At 30.3% G+C, this 9,998-nt stretch overlaps 2 protein-coding genes across 3 annotated transcripts; both read right to left on the bottom strand.

Annotated features, from left to right (window-relative positions):
- Positions 1-4,567: 4,567 nt before the first annotated feature.
- On the bottom strand, positions 4,568-6,985 carry Eth (ecdysis triggering hormone). 2 transcript variants are annotated; one of them, XM_072895298.1, is made up of 6 exons: positions 6,980-6,985; positions 5,916-5,986; positions 5,536-5,729; positions 5,328-5,382; positions 5,152-5,245; positions 4,568-4,905 (listed from the first exon to the last, which is right to left on the bottom strand). In XM_072895298.1, the coding sequence occupies exons 2-6, from the start codon at positions 5,965-5,967 to the stop codon at positions 4,839-4,841; spliced, it is 462 nt and encodes a 153-aa protein (XP_072751399.1). In that variant the 5' UTR covers positions 5,968-5,986; positions 6,980-6,985; the 3' UTR covers positions 4,568-4,838. The 2 variants fall into 2 exon arrangements, with proteins under 2 accessions (XP_072751399.1, XP_072751389.1); XM_072895288.1 differs by lacking the exon at positions 6,980-6,985 and adding an exon at positions 6,064-6,199 and having other exon boundaries at positions 4,569-4,905.
- An 867-nt stretch (positions 6,986-7,852) lies between these two features.
- Positions 7,853-9,529, bottom strand: Sifa (neuropeptide SIFamide). Its single transcript, XM_072894754.1, has 3 exons — positions 9,491-9,529; positions 8,676-8,829; positions 7,853-8,216 (listed from the first exon to the last, which is right to left on the bottom strand). The coding sequence occupies exons 2-3, from the start codon at positions 8,803-8,805 to the stop codon at positions 8,125-8,127; spliced, it is 222 nt and encodes a 73-aa protein (XP_072750855.1). The 5' UTR covers positions 8,806-8,829; positions 9,491-9,529; the 3' UTR covers positions 7,853-8,124.
- Positions 9,530-9,998: the final 469 nt, after the last annotated feature.

Raw genomic sequence — 9,998 nt, 5'->3', positions numbered from 1 at the left:
CCTTTTAATAGATATTCTTAATAAATGAGGATATTTTCTTTTTTATACTGATATTTCTTTTAAATATCTTATTTTTAAATTAAGTAAAAACTAAATATTTGACCTGTCAAAGTTTTAATAAATAGCAAATGTTCATTTGTAAAATTCATTTTTATTATCATTGTAATTAATATAATATAATCTTAAATATTAAGTAATATAATGATAAGAAAATATACCGTTCTCTCTTTCACCAGTATATTTTTACATGTTAAGAATATTTAAAACTACTCTACTCTTAGAGGATTTCTCTCTTAAACTAGGAAGATCCTTTTGGCGTTTATTTTAGAGATTATAAAAATAAGTGAAATATTCTGAAGAGAATATCATTTTTTCTGTGCGGTCACTGTCGTAAATGGTTCTAAAGCACATTCAATTGCATTGAATGGCTGAAACATGTGATGCTATTAATAGCCAGAGGAAGCCAAATACATAATCTTAACAAACTAAAATATTTAATAAATTGCAATATTAATTATTAAGAAGAAAGTAGTTTAAATGTATTTTGGGAATAATTTATTCCAAATATTCAAATAATTTAAAAAAATCTCAGTAACTCTATAAAAGTTATCAATATCTCTATCCTCTATCATCCTTAAGGCTAAGTCTTTTACCTTAGATGATTTCGCTTGGACTGGTCGCTTCTTCGAAAATACAGTTACTTGGGCCGTCGATCCAACGTCGATCCGTTACATAACACTCCGTGGAAACGTTCGCTCGTGTTGGCTCGACTCGGCTCGGAGCGCGCGTTACGTGCGGTTTCCGTAAATTGCTACGTGCAAACCCGCGGCCGCTCCGCGTCGCACACGATGCATAATACATACTCGTCCGTCGTGTCGACGTGTCGGCGGAATCGTATAGGTATCCTCGAGAGATGCATCTCGCAAAATGGGAGGCACGCAGCGCCGCGGGGGAAAGCGACCGCGGAAAAATCGCCGCACGGAAACCGCACGTGGCCGAGGAAAGCGGCGGAGAAAACGACGTTTCGTGCACGTGCGAATTATGCATCGCGCGCGATTACTATAGAAAAAATGCGAGGCGAAAATACGGGAACGCGCGAGGATGTTCCGCTAAAGGGTTCTCGTGCTCTCGTGCTCTCGCGAATGTACGTTCGGCGCGCAATTAGCTGAATTAAATAAATAATACGCGGGATAATTATTTGGAAAGTTGGCGCACCGATGTGGCAGTTTTAAGGAATATTGAGACGCGCACCGAGTTTAATTACAACGTATATAGTGGAGGGATATCGCTGCGGGATTTATATATCTATTATTAAGCGAGAGGGAGAATAATTATTACAATTGAGTAATGCTTTATCGCGGCGGGAGATACCGATGCAAAAATTACTGTGTTTACAAGAATTTATCATTTTTTTTAGGCATAACAATATTTATATCATTACCGTTATCTATATAGTAAATCTTTGCGAAAAATCATACATATATAAATGTCTTTTATATGAATAGTTGTGATAATACTTTTTGAGATAGGAAAAAGATACATAGGAGATAATCTACATCGTTCTACAATCGGGTAACTACTACCTGTAGATAATCGAACCTATAGTTGCGTCAAATCACAAAACAATTGGAGTTAAGAGCTATACTTGCCTTAAAACGTAAACAGAGCTATACGTACGACTATATTTAGCTAAAAATTGAAACTATAAGATATACTTATATCTATTGTGTATCTTTAAGCTTCTGTTTGTTTATTTGTCTATACTTTTCATAGAAATTGATTGATATAATCAGAAATCTCTTTTTCTCTTTTTCTATTTAATATAAATAAATTCTTCAATCATTAAAGTTGTCCAAAAGAGACAGAGTTCTGATATGGCGATGAAGGAGAAAAATTCTGCTTCCGATAATCTTGTTGGGATTTAGGTCATCATGACAAGAGAGTGAATCGCCTTGTGGTTACCGCACAATGAATTAAAATTACCGGTTGCGGGGCGGTGGGTCTTAAACACAAAGCATCGCTTTAAAGACAAGAATTATTGTAATTACAACAATTTATTGTTACGAGAAGCAACCAATGGTACAGAATGCTTATTTGATGAATCAATGGCGCTACCTAGTGATGTCTTCTTCAAATATATACATCAAACAGCTTTGACTGGCGACATCTTGAGTTTTAACGTTGGACAACCTTAGGTTACTAATCATTTCAATCATTATATATTTCTACGTCGATATTTTACATTATATAAAATTGAAAAAAATATATTTTAAAATATTATAAAATTATAAACAATAAAAAAATAGTTTTACTCTTACTTACATTTTGCATGATGTAATTATCACTTAGCTCATTTTGAATAAAATAAAAATGTCAAAGAGAAGAACCAATCAATAAGATCAAAATATTAAAAAAATTTTAAAGTTGAAAAAAAATTATATATTTTTTTTATAAACTTAGGATGAATTTAATATTATAAATAGAAAACGCGCAAAAGGAAAAAATAATAATCTTTCCTTCTATCACATAAAACGTGCTGAGAAGAGAATGATGGAAATTTCCAGGGTAGTTCTATCGATTTGGCTTGAAGCTGAAAGTGTCATTTTTCTCATGATATAAGAACCGCAAGGAAATTTATCGACGGCAGATGCGAGGAACATTTATCTTACGGAAGTCGAGATGTGGGACGACTCTTCCTTCATCGTTGCGATCCAGTCCACCTACGCGTAAATCGTAATGTGATAGAAATGATCACATGATCAGGAGAGGTTCCACCCCTTCATTATCATAACCGCTTCTATTCCATACGGGGTCTAAGTTGGCTCTAATAAGGAGCGATCGTGACGACCGGAGGAGGCCACGCGTTTGCTTTCATGTGAAAACGCCTCGTTGTTTCGTTCATATAAATCCACTTTCTTATTTATTTATGCTTATGTTGTTGCACATTACACATCGACCTCCGTCAATATCTTGTAGATGTGCATTAAATAACGCCTCGCGGTGATACGTGCCATGTAACGGCGCAGTTCATCGGAAGATACGAAATTACACATTCATGTTTCGATCTTGCTTTAGCCAAACGTTATCGAATCACATTATTAATACTATTAATTAGTAATTTTGTATGTTATTTAAAAGTTTATATATGATATTAATTATGGAAATATTTTAGCATTATCTCCATGTATCATACATTATTGAAAATAATAAAGTAAATATTTGAATATAATGATAACATATATTGAATTATTTGAAAAAAAATTTAGATATGCAAAACATCTTTTTTATCGCTCAAAAGATCATGCGTATATATAGTTCTTGTTTCGAAAAGCTGCGTGCATTTGAAAGAAAGTGTCCAGACCAGGTTTTACGCAAATGTCGATGTCATGAGAAATAAGGATAGCTTTACCTTTCAAAGCGTTTAACTCAGACAGTATCGATCGCCATATCTCTTACACCAGCCTGCCTGTTACATTCCATTACATATATTCACATCAGTTAAATTATCGATTATATCGATTCTTTCTCAGTTATTACGTTTTCGGTAATGTTAGCGCAAATTATTATTTGTCACATACTGACACATAACAACTGACTCGAAAAAGAGGGATTCGCATCTGTAATTTTAAAGCAACAACTGTCGCTCGAGACGCCTTGCAACAAAAATGTTAGTCCTTCCTAAGTATAGTAATCGATTTGATTGCAGTGGTAATCTTATGAAAAGAGAAAAATATACAGATGCTTATACAAAATATAATATATGGATTAATTATGAAAAACATATAAAGGTCAATTTCGAAATCTATAAAATCTATTAAATAAAAATCTTGTAGACAAAACTTTGTGAAGATTTGAGAAGTAAAAAAATGTCGCCGAGAAAAATAATTTTTAAAGTATTTTATACATTTAATTAAATAAAATTTATTTAACAAGTGTTAATTAATAACTTAGAAGATTGTTATAAATTATTTTTCTGTTGATATTTATTAATAATATAGTAAAATATATAACAGAAATAAAACAGTAAAATAAATAAATAACACATGCGTACAGCATGCTGTATGTTAGTTGAAAATAAAATAAAGATGGACAAAGATTCTTTGCTTGTAATATCCAAGCTGGTGTAACTTCGCGTACCGTTATTTTTCGATCGATTCTTCAAATATCAACTCGACATAATGTTGTAACGGTTGAAAAGTTTTTTCTTTTTAACTGCAGAACGTGAATTGTATATATAAAAGCAGCTGTTTGCGAATTTCGCGAATCGCATACAATCTCGTGTTAATTTGTAAAGATAAAAATAGATTAATTACGTTCAAAATAATATTTCTTTATATGCAATAACATATATAATATATAAAATGAATTATAATAAAAATGGTTTAGAATTTTTTGGATTAAGGAATAGCAGAAATAAAAGAAGACAAAATGTCAGGGTTTTCAGAAAATTTTTAGATTTTATTATTATCAGAGGTAAATATTTATACATTGATTAACACAATCAATAAATTTGTTTGTATATGAAACATATTTGAGACTCTGCATTTTAAACAGCTAATTTATTTTTTATGAATTTTAAACTTTTATGTGCATATCATTGCAGTGTATAATATTGTCACAAAAAATTATGACTTGATTAAAAGGATTAGTTGTTTAGTCAGGCAAATTCTCTCCAACGCAAAAAAGAAGAATGAAAGCGAAACGACAGTTTGTATTAAGATAATATTTATTATTTTTTATTATTTCCCGTCACCACATAGCTCAGCAAAGGCCATATAACGATAACGAATAACATTTAGCGTTTCCAAAGCGATGAAGAATTGTTATTGTTGTTTATGTTATTTTGCTTGCGTGGTCACTCCAGTTTCGGTTCTTTTTTTCCTCTGCCATACTTCGTTCTCGATACTTGAACGAATTAAGTACATTGTGAACATTGATATAACATTAATAATACCTTACATTGTCGAAAATATGTTGAAATAATTATATAAAGTAAAAAATGTTTTTTGTTTTTCAATAATTATTTCAAATGTTATATTTCATACAGTTTTAGAAATAATAATATTCTTGAAAGTATTATAAATTATTCGAAAGAGAGAGAACATTAAATATTTTTGTTTCGTATAATGTGGTTTCTATAATCAAACTTACTCATCACCAGCATCTCTTGAATATCCGGCTAATGCTCGCCATAGCTCCCTCGGACCTTCAATGGCAAGTGGAAAGTTTTGCCAAGACCATTCTTCTGATTAATGATAATAAAAAATAATACATGTTATATGTGTTATTCGGTCATACATATATGAAGAAATATCAATTGATCTAACCTTTCGCGGGATAATTTATACGACGTTTATTTAAACTGTAAGTATCTTGCTGGTCCTATAGTGATAGACAATTGGTTGATTAAAATGCAGAAATCAAGTATTATTCAATATGATCATTAAGAAATCTTCAGAATGTATACAATGTGCCATAAGAGAAAGATTATATAATAATTTTATTAACTTTAATAAAAGAGAAAGAAACAGATACCTGCTGAGTGTTCATATTTCTACCAATCCGAGGTATATGCTTTTCGGCTTTGTAAAAAAAATTTTCAAATTTTCCGCTACGCCCCACTCGAGGCAAAGTAGGTATTTTTGCTATTTTGAGGAAGAACGCTGGTACTTCGTCTGCCTTGGCAACATTTTGACAGATCAATAACATAATCACTCCAAGAAGAGAAGCTGAACATACGAAAATAAAATGTTAACCATCTTAAACATTAAGAAAAAAAAAAAAAAAAAATATATATATATATATATATATATAAAAGAAGATTACTCTTTAGATATATCATGCTTAACTAAACGCTAAACTTTTTATTTTTATGAATTAAATATGAAAATTTGTAATAATACCAATTAATTTACCATGAAAGAAGACACCTCCGATCCGCCGAGTATAAGATCCCTGTAGCATCATGCCGAAAAAATCGCAATACCTGCAAAGAAACAATCACAGTTAGATTTCAAAAGAACAACTTCTTTTACAGGACAGCACATCACCGATTATACGCGCCTCAGAAGCGAGCGTAACGATTATTTCGGTAGGTGAGCGCGTGCCAATCGACGTGGCATTCTCGATCACAGTCGACGTGTAAGTGACTGCCATAGAATTCTGCCGAATCCCGCGGGAAGGATGCACGTCCCGCGGGTGTTCGATGAACACTGAGAGATTTTTCGCGTATGTACGGTTTCTTCCATTACCGTGAAGAGTGGATACGTGTACTTGAGGATTGTGGGCGAGGGAGAATCGACAAAGAGTTTGCACGTCGAGAAACCCCATTGCATTTGAATCATGCTGCACTGTTTGTCCTCACGCGGAACACGCGCGAGAATATTTAACTGCGCGTCGCAAGTAAAATACATTCTATAGAACGGATATGTCGTAGGACGTTAAGGAGAATGTTTGACATACTGAGATGCCTTCGGCTATTGGATGGATAAGAGTAAATAGCACGGAATTTACGAAATCACTGACACGTGATCGATAACGTGTCTTTAAAATTAAGATGATTTTATGTATTAGATGTAAATTTCATCTTTTTGATAAAGAAAATCATGAGAGACAATGTGCGAAAAAATTAAACTTAAAAGATTTTTAAATAACCTCTCGAATTTGATAATAATTCTTTTTAAATAAATATAATTTATATATGTATAATGTATTAATTTTTATTTTAGTTATAAGCTATTAATAAAAATACTTATTTTTCAATTATAACTTTTAAAGTATTTTTCGTAAAATAACGTAGAAAGCAAATGTCATATATTCAGATATGATATTTGCTCTTCTATCTCAAAATCTATCAAAAAGATATTGGATATTCTAATTTCGTCGTAGATATAATTTTAGAAAATCAATCAGATCTTTTACAAAAACAAGAATAATAAAACGATAAATAGTATGTATAATTGTGAATAATATTGCTTACCGCAGGTAATTTGGATGTACTGAACTAAACTCCATTAAGATCCGCATATTTATACTGGATGAAAAAGTAATTAATATTTTGTTCATGTGTATCTTGTAAATGAATACACACGCTTGTAGTCCTCAATAAATTGTATCTCGGCCTGTTTTTATCAGCGGAAGATTTATCGTCCTCAATATCTGATATCTTAGTACATGAAATAATGCACAATTTTACATATTTTCTACTGCAATATTAATATATAATGTATATTGATTTACTTGAATATAATTAATACTGTTATATATCAGATAATATAATTAAAAATTATCAAAATATCTTATAAAAGATTTTTTTCTTAAACTTTATTACGTTGCAATTAAGTAAATATAATTAAAGTATTTTTTATGTAAATATAAAATACATTTTACATTGAAAGTACTATAAATTAGGACATATTACAACACAATTAAATAAAACGTGTGGCAATACTTTTTCAGTCGATCCATACGTGCCTTTTTCAGTCACAGTCAATAGACAATAACCCTTATCCAGACAGGTGAATAATACGTGCTTTCCATATTAAAATCTTTCAATCTATGTTTAAAAATGTTTCAACAAACTCTTATAATTACATAAATTATGTAAACCAAAGATTTCGTTAAATAATATTATTTTGATTGTCTTCAATATTTGATTTTCTGCCAGACGATACATTATATAATAATTGAAAAATTGTCGGGACATATTATTGTTTAACAAAGAAAAAATAAAATTAATTTATTGGTCATCAACACAAACATATTTAATGAAATAGGAGATCTAATGAAAAGGAAAAATATTTAAAATAGTACTAATTAGCTCCTGAAATCATCATATTTTATTTATGATGCTTCTAGTAAACATAGCTAAATCGTGGAATTTTAAACTGTAAATATAATAAATATAATATGTAAACGTAATTACAATATTTTTAAATATAAGTTTATATAACTAGAGATATGAGGAGAAAGGCGATTATTATTAATGCAACTATTATTGATAGAGAACAGTGTGACTTTCAAGCACACGATTATAAAGGCCTTTACAGGAGCTTGATTAATTACATTATTTCATTGTTCGATCAGTCGGCGAAGTAGTGAATCATCTTGGTCGGTTATTGATCCTCAGTTGGATTCTTGACGAGGAGGCCAAGCGCTGCATGTTTCGCTCATGAAGTCGCAAATAGCTGACAGAGTACGGTAGGTAAATTCGTAATCTGAAAATATTAACGAGTAATCTATATTAGTTTTTAAGAAATATTGTGACAAAAAGTGAGCGTCAAAAACCCTCACTAAAATTGATTAGCATAAGAAAAGCTGTAAATTGTAATTATTTTTTAAGCAAGTAATATATTATAAGAATAGATTTGTTTAATAATTATTGTTTTATTTCAAAACGATACAAAAGACATTAAATAAAAAATTAAAGAACAAAATCTAATATATATTTTTCTTTTTTATAGTGTAATATATAATATAAATATAATAAAAAATGTGCTCAGTTGATATTCTTACAATTGGATGCAGACCATAGACGGAGTTGGCTTTATATTTTCTTACAATATATACATGTAAATTATTTAAGAATGACATTTATTTTATAAAGTTAAATTTTCTAAAAAAATATTTTACTAAAAGAGAATTGTTAATACAATTAATATAAAATTGATGCTTACCAGTCATAGTATTTGATCGTTTTCCGAATATGCTACCATTGAAAGGTGGTTTTTTATAGGCAGCATCTACGTTGAAGGCGAAGATTACCACAATAACAGCGAGTGCGAAAGTAACACGGATGGAAACCATGCCGACGATTTGATTTGTTTCCAACTAATATAACAAAAAAGAAAAAAAAATAAAGAATTTTCATTGACAATTTATAATTCTGGAAAATTTTATAATTATTATCACATTCTATTTATTTATGTAATGAAATTAATCATTGTTATTATTATAATTAAAGATGAATAATAATAAATTTCGAGAAGATTTCTAATGAATAAATGTTGTATATAAAATAAAAGAAGCTTACTTGCGAACGAAGAAACTTGCTTGACTCTTAAAGAATTCTAGTCACTGAATGTTACAAACGAAGCAAACGCTGCGAGCTTTTATACTCGAGGAAACGACTCGAAGACAAATGTCTCCATCAAACGCAGTCAACCTACATTATTTGCAAATAACGTCACGAGTTGGTCCAACAGAATATTGATTTGTCGTAAAATATCAAAATTCGTAATATACGATGGTGACCAGCATTTGTGCGAAAAAAACAATACAGGAGTTATATATTAAAAACTTAAAATTTAAACTTTTATCAGAATCGAGAATATTTTTCGCGCGGTATCTGATTAGCTATAGATTAACTTACAATTTTACATTCTTCTACGGAAATAGAAAATATATTACATAGAAACATAGAGTGAAAGAGATAGAATGTGGATTAGTAGCTACACTACAATTAAAAATAACATGTCTATGATACTTTTACCTGAATAAATAGTGCTTTGTATCTGAGAAGTAGATGGAACTCGACTGATGGATGCTTCGACGGTTGGCTTGGCTTTTATAAGAGGATGCTTGCGCTATAGAAGTGCAGTGTATGATATAAAAAGGATAATAAGCTATCAGAGAGTGTAATGTAATTGAGGACCTTTCTGATTGCCTTTTACTTCAGGGAAATAAGAATTGCTTAGAGAGACTATGCATTGAAAATCGTAACACAATTGAATAAGATATCCGTTTAATATTGTTTATTAAATAATATTGTACTGAAATAATTGACTGCAAAGTACAGTGTGCCTTTATGTTACTAATAAGTTTCAATTTCATTATCATTTTTTATTATGAAAAAATAAAGGTAGCAAAAGAATCATTAATAATTATCCCGTTAACATAATAATATTTTATTGATTACATCAATTTCATGATTTATTTTCAAGATGTAATATATTGGAATAAAAAAGACTATAAAAAGTATTTCTCTTTTTATGGCATAC

This window comes from Anoplolepis gracilipes, chromosome 1 (assembly GCF_047496725.1).
Source record: "Anoplolepis gracilipes chromosome 1, ASM4749672v1, whole genome shotgun sequence".
Lineage (NCBI taxonomy): Eukaryota > Metazoa > Arthropoda > Insecta > Hymenoptera > Formicidae > Anoplolepis > Anoplolepis gracilipes.
This window is presented reverse-complemented; position numbering and strand designations above follow the sequence as displayed.

Bases quoted from the DNA above. Each gene is read 5' to 3' on its own strand.
- Eth (XM_072895298.1), bottom strand. From the start codon at position 5,967: ATGATGCTACAGGGATCTTATACTCGGCGGATCGGAGGTGTCTTCTTT. The intron at 5,383-5,535 runs GTATCTGTTTCT...CTATCACTATAG, and splicing joins GAAATATGAACACTCAGCAG to GACCAGCAAGATACTTACAG. The intron at 5,246-5,327 runs GTTAGATCAATT...ATCATTAATCAG, and splicing joins TATAAATTATCCCGCGAAAG to AAGAATGGTCTTGGCAAAAC.
- Sifa (XM_072894754.1), bottom strand. From the start codon at position 8,805: ATGGTTTCCATCCGTGTTACTTTCGCACTCGCTGTTATTGTGGTAATC. The intron at 8,217-8,675 runs GTAAGCATCAAT...TAATATTTTCAG, and splicing joins ACGATCAAATACTATGACTG to ATTACGAATTTACCTACCGT.